This window comes from Bubalus kerabau, chromosome 16 (genome assembly GCF_029407905.1).
Source record: "Bubalus kerabau isolate K-KA32 ecotype Philippines breed swamp buffalo chromosome 16, PCC_UOA_SB_1v2, whole genome shotgun sequence".
NCBI lineage: Eukaryota > Metazoa > Chordata > Mammalia > Artiodactyla > Bovidae > Bubalus > Bubalus kerabau.
This window is the reverse complement of record NC_073639.1, coordinates 33790990-33813672: the sequence shown is the minus strand read 5'-3', so window position 1 is coordinate 33813672 and position 22683 is coordinate 33790990. Positions and strand designations below refer to the sequence as shown.

At 36.0% G+C, this 22683-nt stretch overlaps 1 protein-coding gene, 1 non-coding gene and 1 pseudogene across 6 annotated transcripts in view; all 3 read left to right on the top strand.

Annotated features, from left to right (window-relative positions):
• ABHD18 (abhydrolase domain containing 18) overlaps positions 1–22683 on the top strand; it is a 39754-nt gene that overhangs the window by 14064 nt on the left and 3007 nt on the right. For 3 of the 5 annotated variants that reach the window (XM_055550659.1, XM_055550658.1, XM_055550660.1), the window contains exons 4-12: positions 2966–3066; positions 4699–4777; positions 5109–5195; positions 6678–6703; positions 12918–13056; positions 16336–16425; positions 17071–17172; positions 21318–21696; positions 22470–22632. In XM_055550659.1, the coding sequence (XP_055406634.1) occupies positions 2966–3066; positions 4699–4777; positions 5109–5195; positions 6678–6703; positions 12918–13056; positions 16336–16425; positions 17071–17172; positions 21318–21696; positions 22470–22632 (1166 nt within the window). The remainder of the gene's footprint in view (positions 1–2965; positions 3067–4698; positions 4778–5108; positions 5196–6677; positions 6704–12917; positions 13057–16335; positions 16426–17070; positions 17173–21317; positions 21697–22469; positions 22633–22683) is intronic. The other 2 variants (XM_055550661.1, XM_055550662.1) reach the window with 1 other exon arrangement.
• Positions 13120–13253, top strand: LOC129630493 (small nucleolar RNA SNORA42/SNORA80 family). The gene has a single exon (XR_008703743.1). It is a non-coding gene; the product is annotated as a small nucleolar RNA SNORA42/SNORA80 family (small nucleolar RNA).
• On the top strand, positions 17261–21289 carry LOC129630210 (small integral membrane protein 15-like; annotated as a pseudogene).

Sequence of the window (22683 nt, the reverse complement as noted above, 5' to 3'; positions counted from 1 at the left end):
TCCATGGGGTCGGGAAGAGTCGGACACGACTGAGCAACTTCACTTTCACTTTTTAGTTTCATGCATTGGAGAAGGAAATGGCAACCCACTCCAGTGTTCTTGCCTGGAGAATCCCAGGGAGGGGGAGCCTGGTGGGCTGCCGTCTCTGGGGTCACACAGAGTCGGACACAACTGAAGCAACTTAGCAGCAGCAGCAGAAGCAGTGTTTTGTGGATATACGTTTTCAGTTCTCTTGGGTATACACCTAGGAATGAAATTGCTCAGTCACATGGTAATTCTGTGCTTCAATTTTTAACAAATTGTCAACTGTTTTCCAAAGGGCACTTTAAAACTTTCCCACAAGCAGTGTATAATGCTTTCAGTTTCTCCACATCCTTACTAATATTTCTACTTGCCCTAGCCTTCCTAATGGGTGTGAAGTATACTTTATTGTGATTTTGATATGCCTTTCCCTAATGACTGTGATGTTGAGCATCTTTTCATATTCTTATTGGTCATTCATTTGAGAAATGTCTATGAAACCCTTGCCCATTTTTAATTGGGTTATTCATCTTTTTAGTGTTGAGTTGTAGCTTGCTTAATTTTTAAATCTATATTCTGTATGATTCTGAGAGTGTTTTTTTTTCTTATCAAATTGCCATTTCTCCCAACACTATTTGTTGAATTATTATTCCCTTTCACATTAGGTTGTGCCTCCTCCTTTTTCAAATAATTAATTCTTCTAAAATAGATAAAAGTTTAAAACTGTAAGAGGCACAAAGATGACTAAATGTAAAGATTTCTTGGATTAAAATTTCATATTATATATATTAGGTCTCCTTACCATTTTTTTTTTTTTTTAGAGAAAATGCAGTGTAATCCCAATTAAAGTATTCAGTTTAGCACTAAAGTCCATAAAGTGATCCTTTAATTATTTTGAGAGGGATTCAAATATATATTTGGGAAGTATAGTCAGATCAAGAATACCTGAAAAGGAAGAGTGGTAAGTAAAAACTAGTTCAGTCATATATCAATGGGTATTGTGAGGCACAGCATACTCAACACAGCCTAATACTGGTTTAGAAATAAAATATATGCTAATAAGGCCCAATATATGATTGTAAATAATTTGTCAAAACTTATGGAAGCTTACTTAATGCCCATCTCATCCTCTGTCGTCCCCTTCTCCTGCATTCAATCTTTCCCGGCTTCAGGGTCTTTTCCAATAAGTCAGTCCTTCATATCAGGTGCCCAAAGTATTGGAGTTTCAGCTTCAGCATCAGTCTTTCCAATGAATATTCAGAACTGATTTCCTTTAGGATAGACTGGTTGGATCTCCTTGCTGTCCAAGGGACTCTCAAGAGTCTTCTCCAACACCACAGTTCAAAAGCATCAGTTCTTTGGTGCTCAGCTTTCTTTATAGGCCAACTCTCACTTCCATACATGACAGCTGGGAAAACCATAGCTTTCACTAGACGGACCTTTGTTGGCAAAGTAATGTCTCTGCTTTTTAATATGCTGTCTAGGTTGGTCATAACTTTCCTTCCAAGTAATAAGCATCTTTTAATTTCATGGCTGCAGTCACTATCTGCAGTGATTTTGGAGCCCAGAAAAATAAAGTCTCTCACTGCTTCCATTGTTTCCCCATCTATTTGCCATGAAGTGAAGGGACCGGATGCCATGATCTTCGTTTTCTGAATATTGAGTTTTAAGCCAGTTCTTTCACTCTCCTTTTTCACTTTATCAAGAGGCTCTTTAGTTCTTCTTCACTTTCTGCCATAAGGGTGGTGTCATCTGCATATCTGAGGTTATTGATATTTCTCCCGGCAATCTTGATTCCAGCTTGTGCCTCATCCTGCCCAGTATTTCTCATGATGTACTCTGCATAGAAGTTAAATAAGCAGGGTGACAATATACAGCCTTGACGTACTCCTTTTCCTATTTGGAACCAGTCTGTTGTTCCATGTCCAGTTCTAACTGTTGCTTCCTGACCTGCATACAGATTTCTCAGGAGGCGGGTCAGGTGGTCTGGTATTCCCATCTCTTTAAAAATGTTTTACAGTTTGTTGTGATTCACACAGTCAAAGGCTTTGGCGTAGTCGATAAAGCAGAAGTAGATGTTTTTCTGGAACTCTCTTGCTTTTTCGATGATCCAACGGATGTTGGCAATTTGATCTCTGGTTCCTCTGCCTTTTCTGAATCCAGCTTGAACATCTGGAAGTTCACGGCTTGGAGAATTTTGAGTATTACTTTGCTAGGATGTGAGATGATTACTTTACTAGCCTGTGAGAACCCCATGAACAGTATGTGATGCTATACTGCTGATTTAATTTTGACTATTATCCTGATAAAGATTTTGTTAATTTTAAAAAATAACTATTCAAGGTGAAAAAAGTTAGGTGTTGAATATTAGCAAATGCCTTTGCTATATATGCAAGTATGACATTTTTCCTTACATGAATCTTACATCAATAGCTTGCCTGAAAATAAGCCATTCTGATATATATAATGTCAACCCTTATTTGACAGTGGTAAATTATAATTTGTTTGTATGTTGTTTTTATACTTAACCTTTATATTGTTGAATTTTTGTAACCAGTATTTTATTTTGTTATTGTACAAATTGTCCTTGTACAATGAGCTTTACTTATAGATTATTTTCCCAAATAGACTAAAGTAAAGGAAATGAAGGAGCCATGTCTCTAGAAAGCAGAATGGTGCAAAAGGATACCTAGGAGTAGGAGTGTGTGTTCAGTCGTGTCTGACTCTTTGTGACTCCATGGACTGAAGCCCACCAGGATTCCCTGTCCATGGAAATCTCCAGGCAAGAACACTGGAGTGGGTTGCCATTTCCTTCTCCAAAATGATACATAGTCAGGAAGAAAAAAATATTTTAATTAAATAAAACTTTTAAATAGAAAAACATCTATGATAGACTGAGATATCTTCATCCTTGTGTATACAACTTGGTTTTGCTTGTTTTTAGATTGAAGAGCAATCAGATTGTAAGATCCTAGATGGACACTTTGTTTCCCCCATGGCCCATTATGTGCCTGATATCATGCCAATTGAATCTGTTATTGCTAGGTAAGAATTTTTATTTAGAAAGTTACGGTAGTAGGTTGTTTATGTTGATGTATGCAATTAATATCAATGTCATTATTTCAAATTACTTTTTAATTACAATAATTATTCAGTATTTTTCCATTAAAATATGGAGGGAGAGTAAAAGTTTAAAGTTTAGTATACATTTGAACTTAAACTGTTACCAGCATAATCTTCAAAATATCAAGAAGCAGTACAATGCTGGGAATACTGAAAGGAGCAGTCATTGTGCTTAGTCGCTTAGTCGTGTCCAACTCTTTTCAAACCCATGGAGGAGCCCGCCAGGGGATGTCCTCCTCCAGGGGATCTTCCCAACCCAGGGATCAAACCCAGATCTCCCACATTGAAGGCAGACTCTACCAACTGAGCCACCAGGGAAGACCAAAATGAAGCAGAACTGTTAACATTGGTAGTTTTGACCATGAGATAGAAAATTAAGAGTTAGTTTGCATGGGCATAGAATAGAAATAATCATTAAACCATCCTAAATTTACTTGTCTATATTCTATTTAACAATTTATTTACAGTAGGTGGGACTTCCCTGATGACTCAGCAGTTAAAGAATCTGCCTGCAGTACAAGAGACACAAGAGGCTCGGGTTTGATCCCTAGGTCAGGAAGATCACCTGGAGAAGGAAATGGCAACCCACTCCAGTATTCTTGCCTGAAGATTCCTGTGGACAGAGGACACAGTCCAAAGGGTCGCATAGAGCCAGACATGACTGAGTGACTAAGCACGTACAAGTAGTGGTGTTTTCCCTTGCCCAGGCAAAGTAAGCTCAGAATTCAGGTTTATATTGCCCGAGACTGCAACCATCTGAGGTCAAACCTTGAGCTGACAGAAAGCAGAATTCTACTATGATAATTATTCCAGAATGTCAGCTGCTAAGAAAACTGAAGAGAAAAATAAATAAGTTTGGGAAGATAAAATTCTGAAAATGGATAGTGGTAGGGGTTGCTCAACAATGTAAATGTACTTAATGTCACTGAACTGTACAATTAAAAATGGTAAATTTTATCTATATATACCTTACTACAATGGTTAAAGTCATATAGGAAAAAACATTATAGAGGAGACCAAATACTATAATAAGAAGACGACAAATAGATATTTTCTGTGGGGGCATGAAAATATTTGCTTTTACCGTCAAACATAAAAGTTTTAATAAATCCTGTCATATACTCCAAATTGAAAAAAAGATGACCATGAACTATTTTGCTGATACATCAACAGCTTGTACAGGCAAGCATTATTCCTGCAAGGAGAAAAAGTAGACCTATCTAAAGAATTGTTTTTCTAGGACTTAATTATATTTGTTGATGTCTTTACAAAATAAGGAAATTTCATTTTGCATATATAAAGTTGTGGTATTGAATAAGGTGAAAATGACTATGCTAAATTCTGTGCTTATAATTAAATATTTTAACACTGTAATACAAAGCAAATTTACAATATCTTTGGGCAAACAGTAGTTTAATCAGTCACTTACAATTTAAATGTCAAAATTCTAAATGATTTTTTCTCCCAAAAAATTTAATTATGGAACTTTAAAGAATTCAAAGCTTGTATTTAAAGCCTTTTAGTTTCACTGATGTGTCGTCTTATTTTAAATAGGTTCCAATTTATTGTGCCTAAAGAGTGGAACAGCAAATACAGACCTGTATGCATTCATCTTGCTGGAACAGGAGATCATGTAAGACTTTATTATGACACCCACCTACTCTCCTTAATAGATGTGTTTATTACATTTTAAAATTTGATTTATTTATTTTATATTTGAATATAGTTTATTTACAATGTTGTCTTAGTTTCAGGTGTACAGCAAAGTGATTCAGTTATACATATACATGTATCCATTGTTTTTCAGATTCTTTTCCCTTATAGGTTATTACAAAATATTTAGTAGAGTTCCCTGTGCTACTTGTCCTTGTTAATTTTCTATTTTATATGTAGTTGTATATGTTAATCTCAAACTTCTAGTTTACTTACTGTATTCTTAAGTAAGTCATCTTTTCTTTCCTTAGTATTACTGGAGACGACGAACACTAATGGCTCGTCCTATGATTAAAGAAGCCCGAATGGCCTCTTTGCTGTTAGAAAACCCTTATTATATCCTTTTATAATACCTTGAAATCTTTTATTTATTTATTTATAGATTTAGTTATCAAAAGGCATGATAGATACTATCCAGCTTTTCTACAGCAGTGAAATTTGTCAGTTCAGAAAATGCTTAAGAAGAAGCAAGAATGAAAAGAAGTGAAAAATTGTTTCATACCTTTTTAAAAGGCAATTTATAGATTTTATTTCTATTATATAATAAAGATAAACTGCCCTTCTGGTTCCTTTGGGTTTTATATGGGAAGTAAGTGTTTGACTTACGAAGGAAGCTCATATTTTAAATGCATGTACATTTAAATATCAGTTGAGGTTTAGAAACAGTTCTTAACTTAAATTTCAAGATGACATCAGACTATTCCCAGAAGAAGGAAGGAAACTGATGCACAGATATAAAGAAATGTTCAGCGTTTGTGGTAATAATAGAAATATAAAGTTAAAGCAGCAATTACAAAAAATTTTTAAAAATAAAACACAGTAGCCATGAGGCTGTTGTGAAATGGGCACTTTCATTACTGATGACTGTTCAACCTTTTGAAAGCATTTTTACTATATGCATTGTGAGCCTTTAAAAATCTCACATCCCTTGACAGAGTGATATTAATTCTGGGAAGTTTACTCTAAGGATAAAACCACTGGAAATAAATTACATGTCTAACAGTAGAAAAATGGTTAATTAAATTGTGGTTTATAACATTAGAATGTTGTATGATTGGTTATTTTATGTTTGTTACTTTTGCCATTTACTACCTGTATAACCTTGAACCTTTTAGTGCCTCAACTTTTCCTTCATAAATGGGAATAATCTCTTAGGTTATTTAAAGTATTAAATGATTATTCCTTTCTAGAACAGTGCCTGGCAAATAACAGTCATTCAGTAGATTTTAGCAAGTTATTATTAAAAGTTTACAATAATGAATGAAAAGTATTTTTAATGCAAAAATAATGTATAAAACTATGATATGACATAGGTATAAAAAAACCTAGAAGAGTAAGTTCATTAAAAAACTGTGCAAAAAAAAAAACTGTGCAGAAGTGAAAATGTTGGAAAGAAGTATACCAAAATATTAATATGGTTTTCTATAGATAAAATAGTTTTTCTTCAAACATGCTTTTCTGTATTTTCAAGATTTTCTGTAAAAATGTATACATGAAGAAAGAAACCAATAAACTTCATTTTAAAATTAAGTTGACAATTACACAACCTTATTGAATATACTAAAAACATTGAGTTGTACACTTTAAATGAGTGAATTGTCTGATTGTGACTATATTTCAATTAAGCTTTTTTAAAAAAGAAAAAGCCTTAAGTTGAAAAACTTGAGAACTTATAAACAGCCTATATGAGATAACTGGAAAATAGTTAATTTCAGCATTAAATTGTCTTCAAATTTAACTGTTTTGCTTAAGTTCATGTGTTTTGAGACACAGTACATTTAATTATTGTCAAACTTTCTCTTTGACCCACATCCTTAAATGGCTGCAGGAAACCCAAGGACCAAATGTAAGTATGTGTTACCTTCATTTTCCATTCTTTATACTAAATTTTCAGCAATTCTGAAATTTTTGGTAGGCTAACCATTTTTAAGTTTAATATCCAAGTGTTATTGGGGAAGATTTTCTGTTATAAAACTGAAAATTTAACGCATATTATCTTAAATTGTTGTTTTAAGCTTTTTGCAATGTCTAATAAAAAGATAAATAAGAAATTTTAATAGGCTGACTAAAGATATATCGTATTTGTAAAACTGTAACCAAAGAAATTAAAAGACTTTCCCTTTTTAAGGTACATTTAGTTTGTGAAATGAAACACTACTCTGTTTATTCTTGCAATGTGTAGTATAGGTAATCTGAAGATAAGCTTTTTTTTTTCTTGTCTTTTAAAATGATAAACTTTTAAATCGGTTTTCTTGTGTTTCCGTAATTTATTAATATATCGTGTTTGATTTTGTTTCATTCAATAGATATTTGACCCTAACCACTGGTAAGATAGCAACAAAACGACAAGGTTCTTACTTTCATAGAGTTTATATTCTAGTATGGGAGCTAGATAAAAATAAAAGATAATTTTAGGTGCTTATCAATGCCATGAAGAAAATGAAGCAGATAAATGGGAGAAAGAATTATAGGGGGTGAGTGCATGGTTGAAGCAGTATTAGATATGAGGACATGATATAATGAAAAGGAACTTCTGGGAGACAGTGAAGGACAGGGAAGCCTGGCGTGCTACAGTGCATGAGGTCACAAAGAGTCGGACATGACATAACGACTAAACAACAACCGTGCTTTGAATTTTACTGTATGTGCATTGGGAAACCTCTGGAGAATTTCAAGCAAAGGAGTGATCTGATCTATGTTTTTAAAGGCCTGTCTGGCTTACTGGGGCAAGAGTAGCAATAAAGTAGCTTCACATAGGAGACTTACAATTCAGTTCAGTTCAGTTGCTCAGTCCTGTCCGACTCTTTGTGAACTCCGACTCTTTGTGACCCCATGAACCGCAGCACGCCAGGCCTCCCTGTCCATCACCAACTCCCAGAGTCCACCCAAACCCATGTCCATTGAGTCGGTGATGCCATCCAGCCTTCTCATCCTCTGCCGTCCCCTTCTCCTCCTGCCTTCAATCTTTCCCAACATCAGGGTCTTTTTCCATGAGACAGTTCTTTGCATCAGGTGGCCAAAGTATTGGAGTTTCAGCTTCAACATCAATCCTTCCAATGAACACCCAGGACTGATCTCCTTTAGAATGGACTGGTTGGATCTCCTTGCAGTCCAAGGAACTCTCAAGAGTCTTCTCCAACACCACAGTTCAAAAGCATCAGTTCTTCTGCGCTTAGCTTTCTTTATAGTCCAACTTTCACATCCATACATGACCACTGGGATAACCATAGCCTTGACTAGACAGACCTTTGTTGGCAAAGTAATATCTCTGCTTTTTAATGTGCTGTCTAGGTTGGTCATAACTTTCCTTCCAAGGAGTAAGCATCTTTTAATTTCATGGCTGCAATCACCATCTGCAGTGATTTTGAAGCCCCAAAAAATAAAGTCTGACAGTTTCCACTGTTTCCCCATCTATTTCCCATGAAGTGATGGGACTAGATGCCATGATCTTAGTTTTCTGAATGTTGAGCTTAAGCCAACTTTTTCACTGTCCTCTTTCACTTTCATCAAGAGGCTTTTTAGTTCCTCTTCACTTTCTGCCATAAGGGTGGTGTCATCTGCATATTTGAGGTTATTGATATTTCTCCCAGCAATCTTGATTCCAGCTTGTGCTTCCTCCAGCCCAGCGTTTCTCATGATGTACTCTGAATATAAGTTAATTTCAATAATGCAGGGGAAATTTTGACTAAAGTCAAGTGGTAGCAGAGGAAATGAAGTACTAATGTACTTTAGATAAAATTTACAAGTTGAAATGGTAAGACTTGTTAAAAAATTGGATATTGTGGGTAAGAGATCAAAGTTCTTCCTTAAACATGTTAAACTTGTAATGACTGTTAGACCTTCAAGTGAAGAAGTAGGAAGATGGAAAGTGCTGGGGAGAGAGAAGTCACGTGTTCAAAGTGGTCATAACAGGCTTCCCAGGTGTCTCAGTGGTAAAGAATCCTCCTACCAAGCAGGAGACCTGGGTTCGATCCCTGGGCTGGGACAATCCCCTGGAGAAGGAAATGGCAATCGACTCCAGTGTTCTTGCCTGAGAAGTCCTATGGAAGAAGAGCCTGGCAGACTACAGTGCATGGGGTCACAAAGAGATGGACACAATTTAGCGAGTAAACCACCACCACCATAGGTCTTTATAAAGTGGTGAGAACATGAAAGAGGTACAGACAAAAGCACAGTGCAGTGGAGGCAAACCTATATTCTGTGAAGGATAGTTTAGAATCTCCGTTCGAATCCTTGTGAAAAGTTAAAATGCAAAACTAAATAGTCCAAGAATTCTTACTCAGGAGCCATGCCATAAATTCAGAACTAGGTGTGTCATATAAGTGGTTAAAAAGTGCAAGAGGTTATTGAGTTCTAAGAAGCAGCATAGGTTTAATAGGAAGACTGTGACTTTGGAGTCATAAATATACTTTGGAATCATACCTTACCATTTGCTAATTGTATGGCCTTGGTCTCTCCAAGTATCAGTTAACTCATTTATGAAGTGGGAATACTAAATAATTTCTTCCATGAAGGATTGTTGAGAATTATGTTTATAAGTTATCCTATCAGATATTATATACCCAAGAAATATAATACTTTATTTTGTTTTTCTTGAACAATTCATCCTAAGAAATTGCCTATAATTTAAATTACAATAAACAGTTCTCTCTCACTTTCATCTCTCTTTCTCTCTCTCTCAAAGCCATCTATGCCTGCTTTCATCAAAAATGGTTAAACCATTTGAGACTCAGTCCATTGTTAACAAAGAACCACTGTCCTAGAACCTACATTAGTAACTTCTATGTAAAAGAACCAACTGAAGTGGAACTAAGAATTCAAACTTCCATACCAGGCTAAAATAAGTAATCAGGAGAACTATGATCATAAATAGAAAATTGGAACAAGGATAGAAATCCAATGTAACAATAAATAGGCCTTTTTATCATGATGAATATAATTTATTTTGGCAAAAGATAGCATAGTTTCTATAAAGAGAAAGCTGCTTTGTGAACTTAACTCTAAGAGGTTATGGTAGGACAGTGGAGATAAGGTCTTCTGGGAGCCAGAGTTCTGTTTTTCAAAGCTTTGCATTCCTATGGCACTTGATTCTTTGCACATAATTATTCAACATAGGCACATAATAATTCTACATAATTATTCTACATATAATAACCATTGACAAAGTGAATTTTTATACATTCTGGCAATGTTTCCTATAGGAGTATGTCTTTATGTGAATTAAATTTTGAAAAATAGATTATAACTTGGTCACTTTAGTAATAAAGTCATATTTTTTATCATTATATAAGAATGGTTCTGGATTCTAAAAATATGTAGTGAAATAATTCTTACAAGTAAATACTTGTATGTACAATCAGTTTCTAAAACAAAGTTTCAGTTGAATTGGTGTGCTTAAATTCATCAAAACATGTATTTTTATAAAAATTATTTTTCTAATAGTCGAGATTTCAGTAATTCAGGAGACTAGTATTAGGTTGAATTCTTTTACATTGCTATTTATTTTCCTTTTGTTACTGTTGCCTTGTTCCTTTTTTAATATTTTAATTTTATTGGAGTATAGTTGATTTACAGTGTTGTGTTAGTTTTAGGTGCACCAAAGTGATTCAGTTATACATCTATTCATTCTTTTTTTAATTCTTCTCTTATATAGGTTATCACAGAATATTGAGTAGTGTTCCCCGTGCTATACAGTATGTCTTTGTTGGTTATCTATTTTATGTATTGTACTGTGGGCATGTTTATTCCAAAGTTCTGATTTATCCCTTCCCTTCACATTTCCCTGTTGGCAGCCATACGTTTATTTTCAATATCTGTAAGTCTGTTTCTGCTTTGTAAATAAGTTTGTTTGTATCCTTTTAAAACTAGATTCCTCATATGAGTGATAGCCTATGATATTTGTCTTTCTTTGTGTGACTGAGTACGGTAATCTTGAGATCCACCCATGTTGCTGCAAATGGCATTATTTCATTCTTTTTTATGGTTGAGTAATAGTCCATTGAATATATGTACCACATCTCTATCATTCTTCTGTCAGTGGGCATTTAGGTTGCTTCCATGTCTTGGAGAAGGAAATGGCAACCCACTCCAGTACTCTTACCTGGAAAATTCCATGGACGGAGAAGCCTGGTAGGCTATTGTCCATGGGGTCTCAAAGAGTTGGACACGACTGAGCAACTTCACTCACTCATGTCTTGGCTATTGTAAATAGTGCTGCAGCGAACGCTGGGATGAGTGTATCCTTTTGGATTTTGGTTTTCACCAGATATATACTCAGGAGTGGGATTGATGGATCATATGGTAGTTATTTATTTATTTTTTTATGGAACTTCCATACTGTTCTCCTTAGTGGTTATACCAATTTACGTTCCAACCAACAGTGTAGGAGGGTTTCCTATTCTCCTTACCCTTTCCAGCATTTACTGTTTGTGGACTTTTTGTTAATGGCCATTCTGACTAGTATGAGGTGTTACTTCATTGTGGTTTTGATTTGCATCTGATAATTAGTGATGTTGAGTATCTTTTCGTGTGCTTTTGGTCATCTGCCTGTCTTCTTTGGAGAAATGTCTCTTTAGATCTTCTGCCCATTTTTTTGAGTGGGTGTTTTTTTTTTTTTAACATAGAGCTGCATGGGCTCTATGTCGGTCACTTTGTTTACACATATTTTCTCCCAGCCTGTGGGTTGTCTTTTTGTTTTGTTTATGGTTTCCTTTGCTGTGCAAAAGGTTTTGAGTTTAATTAGGCCTCATTTGTTTATTTTCATTACTCTGGGAGATAGATCAAAATTGATATTGCTGGACTTCCCTGGCAGTCCATTGGTTAAGACTCTGTGTTTCCAATGCTTGGGGCACAGGTTCAATCCCTGGTCATGGAACTAAGATTCCACATGCTGTGTGGTGCAGCCAAAAAAAAAAAGATATTGCTGTGATTTATGTCAAAGAGTGTTCTGCCTGTGTTTTCCTCTACGAGGTTTTTGTGTTTTTTAATCTTATGGCCACACCACACAGCATGTAGGACCTTATTTTCCTGACCAGGGATCAAACTTGTACCCCCTGCCTTGGAAGTGCAGATTTTCAATGACTAGACTTCCAGGAAAGCCCACTAAGACTTCTTAGTTTCTGGTCTTACATTTAGGTCTTTAATCCATTTTGAGTTTATTTTTGTGTATGGTGTTAGAGAGTTTTTGAATTTCATTCTTTTACATGTAGCTGTCCAGTTTCACCAGCACCACTTATTGAAGAGACTGTCTTTTCTCCATTGTATATTCTTGCCTCTCTTGTCATAAATTAAATGACCATAGGTGCATGAGTTTATTTCTGGGCTTTCTATCCTATTCCATTGATCTAGATTTCTGTTTTTGTGCCATTACCATATTGTCTTGATTACTGTAGCTTTGCAGTACAGTCTGAAATCAGAGAGTCTGACTCCTCCAGACTCCATTTTTATTTCTCAAGATTGCCTTAGCTTTTCGGGGTCTTTTGTGTTTCCATACAAATTTAAGAGTTTTTTGCTCTGGTTCTATGAAAATTATTATTAGGTTTCAATTAAACCTAAACAAAATTAGTATTAGGTTTCAATTCTTTTATATATATATATATATATATTTTTTTTTTTTTTTTTTTAATGTGAGCTTTAAGCTCTATTGTAATTTTTTTTTCCTAAGAAGGGACAACTGTAAATTTGTTCTTCCTTTTATTGATGTGGTAATTTAACTAAAAATTGACAATATAGAAATATTATTTTCCCATACATATTTTAACACTTTTAAGTTCTGTCAAATAAATAATATGTTCTCCTCTGGATTTTGAAATAGCTCAGTAGTTGAAATTCAATGAAGGTTGTATGTTGTCGAGCAGATACAACTTTTTAAATTTTAGGTGATTAATATGTAGAACAATGTTAGCAGCAATTTAATTTTATCAGTTTATACCATTGTTTTATTAATACTTAGCTATCTGGTCCTTTAAAAGAAAAACATGCATTTTAGCTGCCTATTGTAAATTTGTGTGTATAAAAATGTAAAAACATAAATAATTTTCTCTTTTGTTTTGTGAGGCTAGAAGGTCCAGCTTAAAAAACGTGTCCGACCTTTTTGTGATGGGAGGAGCTCTTGTTTTAGAATCTGCAGCTCTCTTGCACTGGCTAGAGAGGGAGGGTTATGGACCTCTAGGAATGACCGGAATATCCATGGGAGGACACGTAAGCATTTTCATTTCAACTTATATTTAATTGTGGTTCTGTTTATAAGATCTATGGAATCAAGCATGGTAATGGATTTATGGCTTGTCCTCTGTGGGCATCTCATAGTAGACCCATGCCAGAGAAAACTGTAGCTTCAAACTATTGCCCTGTCTCCTTACCTGTGGTCTATGAGCACTGAAGAGGGTTGTGAAGTGGGTGGAATGTCTAGAGAATCTAATTATTTACAAATTCACTTTAGGACTTCCCTGGAGGTCCTGTGGTTAAGACTCCATGCTTCCAGTGCGGGGGTGTGGGTTTGATCCCTGGTCAGGGAACTAATGCTGCATGGTATGGCCAAAAGAAAGAAATCACTTTAGGTATAGAATTAATTTTACTTTTGGTGAAAGCAGGAACCAATTTTTTTTAATATTTCTTCTTATTTATTTATTTTACTTAGCTTCTCCAGGTCTTAATTGCAGTACACAGCATCTTATAGTTGCAGCATGTGGAATCTAGTTCCCTGAACAGGGATCCAACCCAGGCTCCTGCATTGAGAGTGCAGAGTCCCAGTCACTGGACCACCAGGGAAATCCTGCAGGAACAGATTCTAAACTTTTATTCCAATTATTAAATAATGATTTTTTTGTGGTTTATGGAGATACTGATTTTACTACTTACTTCACAGCTATATTTCAGGTATTAGATTTAATATTTTTTTAAAAGTTGATAATAAAAATTAGCTTTTCAAATCTCAATGATAAATGCCTTATTTTGCTGTTAAATTCCTGAAGATAGCTGATTTGCAAAACACTTTTCGATTATCTCTTCCCTCCATCCCCATACCATTGACCTATTTTATCTTTGCTTTCTAGAGTGTACAGTCTCCTCATTGGTTTCTCCATTTAGTCTTTTCTCTCCTCAATCTTTTCCTTAAGAGCTTTTTCCCACACTATAACTAGTGTGGTCTTCCTAAATCTGTTCTCTGCTCTCTCCTGCTTAAAACCTCCTGCCAAAGGTTTTACTATGGAACTGGCACTAGCTGTGCATCCCTCTAGTGCCCCCTCACTCCTTATCACCTAGCCAGGTAGCAGCTTGCCCTTCCGCCTCCAGGTTAGAGCATACTTCCTGTGGGAAGCTCTTCCTGATTCCCAGACCTCACTTCATTTTTCAGTAACATGTACTTATTTCTTTGCACTGTGGCTGTTTGTCTAGCAGTCCATTTTCTCTTGGTTGATTCAGTGAGGGCCAGGAACATGACCCTCTGGCTCATTTCTTGGACATAACAATCATTCAGTATGTTTATATCTATATCTATAGATACATATTTTTTATAAATAATTTGAGTTATAAGATTAAGTTTAAAAACTTACTCAGACTGGAAATAGAACTGCCTTATGATCCAGCAATCCCACTGCTGGGCATACACACTGAGGAAACCAGAAGGGAAAGAGACACGTGTACCCCAATGTTCATTGCAGCACTGTTTATAATAGCCAGGACATGGAAGCAACCTAGATGTCCATCAGCAGATGAATGGATAAGAAAGCTATGGTACATATACACAATGGAGTATTACTCAGCCATTAAAAAGAATACATTTGAATCAGTTCTAATGAGGTGGATGAAACTGGAGCCTATTATACAGAGCGAAGTAAGCCAGAAAGAAAAACACCAATACAGTATACTAATGCATATATATGGAATTTAGAAAGATGGTAACAATAACCCTGTGTACGAGACAGCAAAAGAGACACTGATATATAGAACAGTCTTATGGACTCTGTGGGAGAGGGAGAGGGTGGGAAGATTTGGGAGAATGGCATTGAAACATGTATAATATCATGTATGAAACGAGTCGCCAGTCCAGGTTTGATGCATGATACTGGATGCTTGGGGCTGGTGCACTGGGACAACCCAGACGGATGATATGGGGAGGGAGGAGGGAGGAGGGTTCAGGATGGGGAACACATGTATACCTGTGGCAGATTCATTTTGATATTTGGCAAAACTAATACAATATTGTAAAGTTTAAAAATAAAATAAAATTTAAAAAAAAATAATAAAAAGAAAAAATAAATAAATAAAATAAAAACTTACTCAAATTCAAAGCAATTACCAAAGGCTGAAACTGATAAAATTCGCTTCAGAAACTCAAATTTGAAACAACTAAAGACACTGAAACTGAAAGGTGGCTAAAGATTTATTTTCCTATCTAATACTGTTTCCATTTTTATCACCTAAGTCAGAGTGTTGTAACTTATAAGCTGGACTGCTACCTATTAACTGGTTTCCCTACCTCAAATCTCACCCTCTCTAATCAATCTTATAAAATACTATTTAGCTTCATTGAATCAATTCTTTGACAATAATGCTACTTTGTTCCGGTCTCTTTATTAATTCCCCATTATCTATGGAACAAAGGAACCTCTGATCTGATCCTGATCAAGCTTTCTAGCCCTACCTGTCTCCCTACTCCTCTGGATACATGTTCCCTATTGACCAGCCTAACTGAAGTATATTGGCTATTTCCCCACCAGACCCTGTATTTTTCACCATCTGCCTTTGATCATACCGTCTTCTTTATATAGAAGACAAGACCCCATCTATCTTTTCCCCTAAAAGATAGCTATTTGATGAAGCCTTCTGTAATTCCTCTAGCCAAAAGTAACATTTCACTTCTCTAAACATACTGCATCATTTTATATCAGTTATATAATCTGCTTTGTCATCCACCAAATTCTTGACACCTTTCAGTCAACCTCAAAAGTCAAATTTTTAGTTACGATCTTGCTCAGCCTGAGCAGGTCACTTAAGTAATGAGTGTGCTTAGCCTACTGCCCAGGATCTACATCCCAGCATGTTTGCTCTATATTTACCCAGTAGAAAGTAGGTTTCTGTGAAGGGTCTTAAAATTTAAAGATACTTAAAATTTCCTAATATACTTTATTGGTTTTTTAGGAGGCAATTATATGTCATTGTTGAGTTTATGATCTGGGGAATTTGGAGAGGTTGCTAGACATTCTCATGAGTGTTTAAGAGACTTTGTGTTCATGTCTTATCTCACCAACTACTATACAAAAAAATTTTTTTAACTGGAAGATAATTACTTTACAATATTGTGATTGCTTCCACCATACATCTAACATGAATCAGCCATAGGTATATATTTGTTCCCTCTCTCTTAAACCTCCCTCCTACCTCCCTCCCCATCTCAGTCCCAAAGTACTTCTTAATATTAAATATTTTTCATTTAATGACTGTGAACTTTAAACTGAATCTCTCTGTGTTATCTTACAGATGGCTTCCTTAGCAGTATCCAACTGGCCTAAGCCCATGCCATTGATTCCATGTCTGTCTTGGTCCACAGCATCTGGGGTCTTCACTACGGTAATTTAATTGCAGTTAATATTTAGATAGCTATATATAATTAAACATAATAGTTTTCAGGGTTCCCAAAATCACCCCCAGGTTTGGTGATTCACTGGAAGGAATCACAGGACTCAATATATAGTCATATTCACAACTAAAACATATTGCAGCAAAAGGATTCACTATAAAATCACCAAGGAAGAAGGCACACAGGGTACAGTCCAGAAGAAACCAAGCATAAGCTTCCAAAGGAGTCTTTCAGAATGTGTTTAATTCCTTCAGCAGTGAGTTATGACAATAGGTGCAAATTGTTGTCCATCAATGAAACTCACCTGAGCGTTGAAGTCCGGGGTTTATATCAGAGGTCAGAGTTCTTAGGTATTCTCAGCCTCACATACTAAAATTCCAGTGTTTAGTAGAAACAGCATTGTTTGTATCAGCAGTTTAGGCTTAGAGACCCACATCATTTTGGAAGTTTTATATCAGGGTAAAGAATTATTGTTTACTAGTTAAATAGGTCCAACCTTACAAATAGGCTTGTCCAGAGATAGGAAATCTCAAGCCTGCTTTGTTAATTTTTTTTCTGCACAGTAAGAATAATCAAACTATTGGACAACATGCTTTACAGATGTGATCTGATCTTAATTTAGTTTGTTATTTCAGGGCGTGCTAAGTAAATCAATTAATTGGAGGGAACTAGAAAAGCAGTATTATACACAGACAGTTTATGAAGAAGAAATTATTCACATGCTTGAATACTGTGGAGTAAGTATTTTTAACTTTTGCGTAACATGTGGGGGGGGTGGATTTTGACCATGGTTAATGATTCAGATTTTTTAAAAGAATTGCAGATTTTTTTTAATATATATATATATTTTTTTTTTTTCTTTCTTTCTTTTTTTTTTTTTTTTGACCTTGCTGCATGACTTGTGAGACTTTGGTTCCCTGATCAGGGATTGAACCCAGGCCCTCGGCAGTGAGAGCACAGAGTCCTAACCACAATCATCCAAAGCTAATGTATAGCTTACTACGTTTATTAAATGGCCAGTGCATTTGTAATAGGTCAAGAATAGAACTTGACCACCCAGCTCAGCACTTTAGCACCCAAACCAAAAACCTCTTTCATGTGTTCTAATCAAAAGGCCCTCCTCCCTCTACTGTTTAGTTATCATCATCCTGATTTTTATAGTAATTACTTCCTTCTGTCTTTAAGATAATTTTATTGTCCAGATACGCATTCCTAGATACACATCTTTTATTTGATGTGTCTTTTAAGTATCTTTATAAATTCTTCTTCATTCCTTTCTTTTCATTATAATTTATCTGTTGAAGAACCTGGGCTATTTACCTGTAGAGTTTCTCACAGCTGAGATTTTTGTTTGTATTCTCATTTATATTCCTCCATGTTCTTTGTCAAGAGTATAGGGAGCAGGTAATGTCTGGCTGCTCTTTCCTGTGGTGTAAGCAGCCATTGATGCTTAATGCCTATGTCTATTACATTGAGAGCTGCAAAATGCTGATACTCTAATTCTGTCCTTTTTTTTTTTCATTTATTAATTTAAATACTTTTATTTTAAAAAGTCACTTCCTTTGCTAATTATTTGGTTGTCTCATAGTTCAATTCATATTGTTATTTAGTTGCTAAGTCCCATCCATCTCTTTTGCAACCCCTGCCAGGCTCCTCTGTCCATGAGCTTTCCCAAGCAAGAACACTGGAGTGGGTTGCCATTTCCTTCTCTAAGGGATTTTCCTGAACCTGGGATGGAACCCAAGTCTCCTGCATTGGCACACAGATTCTCTGCCCCTGAGCCTCAGTTCATATAGGAAAGGCTTAATTCTTTCCCTTAATTTACCAATTTACCAATTCAGGGAAATGAATTGCTTCCTAATTACTCTCCTAAAGTAACCATTCTTTTCATAAATTTTAAAGTTTTGCACATTCAGTTTGAAAGTTACTGATAATCTGGGTGAGTTGGGAGTGGGGGAGGCTGGTGGCACCCACTGCACAGGTTTTGCCCCAGTGTCAGCTGAGGCAGCCATGGTGCTTTGCAAGGAGTGGCGGGGACCACCCCTGATTCTCACACACCCCCACCATGTGAGCCCCAGGCAGAGGGAGGGTCAGCTGAGTGTGGCCTCAGGGGCCGGATGCAGGTGGGATGGCGGTGGGGGCTGAGGAGGGGGTTGGTGAGGAAGGGTGAGTGAGTGAAGGGGAAACACCAGCATGGAGGAAAAGTGCAGATGGCTTCAGGTGCCACGCTGGTCTGGTCTGGAGATCAAACCCAGTCTCGATCCCTTTTGGAAGGAAGAATATTCCTTAAAGAAATAATATTTTATTCCTCCAAGCATGAGCTTGGAATCTGAAATTGAGGTACATGAGAACATAACAGAATTTAAGCCTTATCTCAGAAGTGTATGGTAGAGCTAAAGAAGACAACCAACCAACGATCACCTGAAAATGTGACTGGCTAATAATCCCAGGACAAAATTAGAGACTACTCAAGTTTCCCTCCTGGCCCAGACAGTAAAGAACATGCTTGAAATGTGGGAGACCCAGGTTCGATCCCTGGGTAGGAACAATCCCTTGGAGAAGGAAGTGGCAACCCACTCCAGTATTCTTGCCGGGAGAATTCCATGGACAGAGGACCCTGGTGGGCTACAGTGCATGGGGTTGCAAAGAATCAGACACAATTGAGCAACTAACACTTTCACTTTCACTCAAGCATAAGGCCTCTACAAAGATGTTTGATGTACAGGCCTGGGCTGAGTATGTTGTGGTATAGGCTTGCAAAAGATCCACATGGCTTCCTTGCAACAGTTATTTTCGTCCTTACTCCATTGTTTCTGGCAAGTGCAGCACTGGCTTAGAAATTGGCAAGGCTGATTGAGGCCAAGGAAAAATGTCAAGAAAATATTTCGAAAGTTAAAGGACTGAAAAAGGATTGATGGGTAGAAGGGGAGTTTGGGGGAGAATGGATACATATGCATATATAGTTGAGTCCCTTCACTGTTCACCTTGAAGCTATTACAACATTGTTAATAGGCTGCATACCTCAGTGCAAAATAAATGTAAAAAAAAATTCTTCATGAAAAAAGGAAAAAGGAGTGAAGGGATGAACAGGCTCTGTAATCAGAGGAAAATTGTTTGGAAAATTAAGCAGCTTTAGGAAGACCCATTAAAGTTTCTTTTCAGATCTTATGACAGTATTATTTAGTAAACAAAGTCTGAGAACATGGAAGAATCATGTTAGTTCTCACCTGTACTGTATCAACTTTTAGGCTTCATATAGAAGTTTGTTGACAGTTAATGTAAATTTATATTTATTATGCTATCGATTCTTTTTAACTGACTTAGTCATTTGCCATTTTGCAGCTTCTGTATTAAAATGAATACATCCTATGGAGAAAAATGGCTTTAGATTATGAACTCTGTTCAAATAATGGTTTAAAATGGGGTCCTGTTCTAGACAAAGGAGATTAAGAATGTCAAAATCAGAATTGTCCTGAGGTGAAATGCATGCTTAGGCTTAAAAGAGATATAGTATATTAATTACATCTTTTATCATTATTACTTATTTCTTGGAAGTGAATCATTTCTGGCTCCCTCAAAGCAAAATAATATTTATTCAATGAGTACTTATTTTCTGTATTTTTCTCATTTTAGCTTTTGAGATACTTGTAATTACCAGACATTCTGCATTCTTAAAATTTTTCAGGATGGGGAACACATGTACACCCATGGCTGATTCATGTCAATGTATGGCTAAAACCACTACAATATTGTAAAGGCAGTTAGCTCTTTGTCATATAAGTTGTAAATATATTTTCCCAGGCTGTCATTCTTTTCTTTGACTGCTTTTAGTATCTGACAGACTTTATTTTTTCTTAAATTGTAAGTTCTTAAACTTAGTGTGTATTATACTTTGGGAATTTTAATAATATTTTTTCTTGATAATTTTTAATTTGTCTTAGTTCAGCCTAAGAAAAGAATTTGGGGTGACTGAAGTATTACTGCTAGGATGCACTCCTAAGAATTTTAGAAGTTCTGAGGTTAAAACAAATCATGGATTTCAAAACTGTGACAATAAAAACATGACACAAGCAAGATTTCCCTGGCTGTCCGGTGGTTAGGACTCTGCACTTGCACTGCTGGGGGCCCAGACTCAATGCTAGTCTGGGAAGCTAAGGTCCTGCGAGCCTAGTGGTGCAGCCAAAACAAACAAAACAAAATGTGTCACAGCCTAAATGATCATCTTTATCATTTAGTAGGAAACATTTAGCAATAAAATACAATTTGTCTTAGTCCTCAGTTAAATTTGGATGCCTTTTTTTCTGTTTTTTTTTTTTATTATTATGGTAAAATATATACCACATAAAATTTACCACTTAAGCCATTTTTAAATGTACAGTTCATTAGTATTAACCATTTTAACCATTTTTAAGTGTACAGTTCAGTAGTAGTAAGTACATTTACACTGTGTAACCATCACCTCCATCCATCACCACCATTCATCTCCAGAACTTTTTCCTCTTCCTAAACTGAAACTCTGTACCCATTAAACTAAACTCTGTTCATCCTTCTTCCTAGCCCCAGGCAGCCACCATTGTACTTCCTGTCTCTATGAATTTGACTGCTCTAGATTCCTCATAAAAGTGGAATCATACAATATGGTCCTTTTGTGTGTGGCTTATTCATTTAGCAGAATGTCTTCAGAGTTCATCTATGGCGTAGCGTGTGTCCAAATTTCATTCCCTTTTAAGATTGAGTAATAATCTATTATATGGATATATTATATTTTGTTTGTGCATTTATTCCTTGATGGATATATGTGTTTTCTCTTTGTTTTGACAAGGTTGTTACATAAAATCCTATTTTATATTAAATGACATTTTCTTCTCTTTCATATGTTCAGACAGATTCTTTCAAAATGGGACAAGAGTTTGTGAAACGCTTCCCTAGCAGTGCAGACAAGCTAACTAACCTTAATCTGGTTTCTAGAACTTTAAATTTAGATATGACGGACCAAGTTGTGTCCCAAAAACCTGTTGAGTGCCATAAATCTAGTAAAACATCAATCAGTGCCACATCAGAAGGACTCTTGTTACAAGATACCTCTAAGATGGACTGCTTCAATCAAACACTTTCAGCCAACAAAAGTAGTTATACAAGTTGCAGTCCTCAGTCATGCCACCTACTCAGTAAAGAACAAAGAAGAAACAATCTTCAGAAAGAATCTTTAATATTTATGAAAGGAGTTATGGATGAATGTACTCACGTAGCAAATTTCTCAGGTATTAATTTTTATATGAAATTGAGAATATATGCTGATGATAGGTAAAATGTGTGAAATATTTTTAAAGTATGCTATAAGATAATTTCATTTATCATTGGCTCCACAATGTGTTTTCTAAGATAAGTGAATTATTTAAATGTACATTTAAATTTTATCCATGAAAATCCAAGACCATTTTATTCATTAAAAACATTGGGGTTTGTATCTTCTTTAGAATACTCATCTTACTGTATTAGAGATGAATATTATAATGTTATGGTTTAGTATAGTTTATTTTTTAAAAACTTATTTTGTTTATTTATTTTTCACTCTGTTGGGTCTTCATTGCTATGTGGGCTTTTCTCTAGCCACAGGTAGTGGGGGCTACTCTCCTGGTTGCATGGGCTTCTCATTGCGGTGGCTTCTCGTGCTCAGCTCTGGGGTGCTCGGGCTTCAGTCGTTGCCCCTCCTGGGCTCTAGCGCACAGGCTCAGTAGTTGTGGCACACAGGCTTAGTTTGCTCCACAGCATGTGGGATCTTCGCGGACCAGGGATAGAACCCATGTCTCCTGCACTGGTAGGTGGATTCTTTACCACTGAGCCACCAGGAAAATCCAGTATAGTTGATTTTTAATTTAATGATCAAAAGTTTTAGTTTGGCAAGTATTTTTTGCATACTCACTGCATTGTGTGGCGTATTTTACTTTTCAATATGGTTACCAGTATTTATATATAAAATTCTTAGAGCTTCTTCAAAGTATATATGTTGCATCTTAAAAAATCCTGTGCCTAGTTCCAGTTGACCCAAGCCTCATCATAGTGGTTCAAGCCAAAGAAGATGCCTATATTCCACGAACAGGAGTTCGAAGTCTGCAAGAAATTTGGCCTGGTTGTGAAATCCGATATCTAGAAGGGGGTCATATTAGTGCTTATCTTTTTAAACAAGGACTCTTCAGGTAAGATGATTGGTCTAACTGGTGTCTGGTGTCTGTTACTTGTTTGTTTGG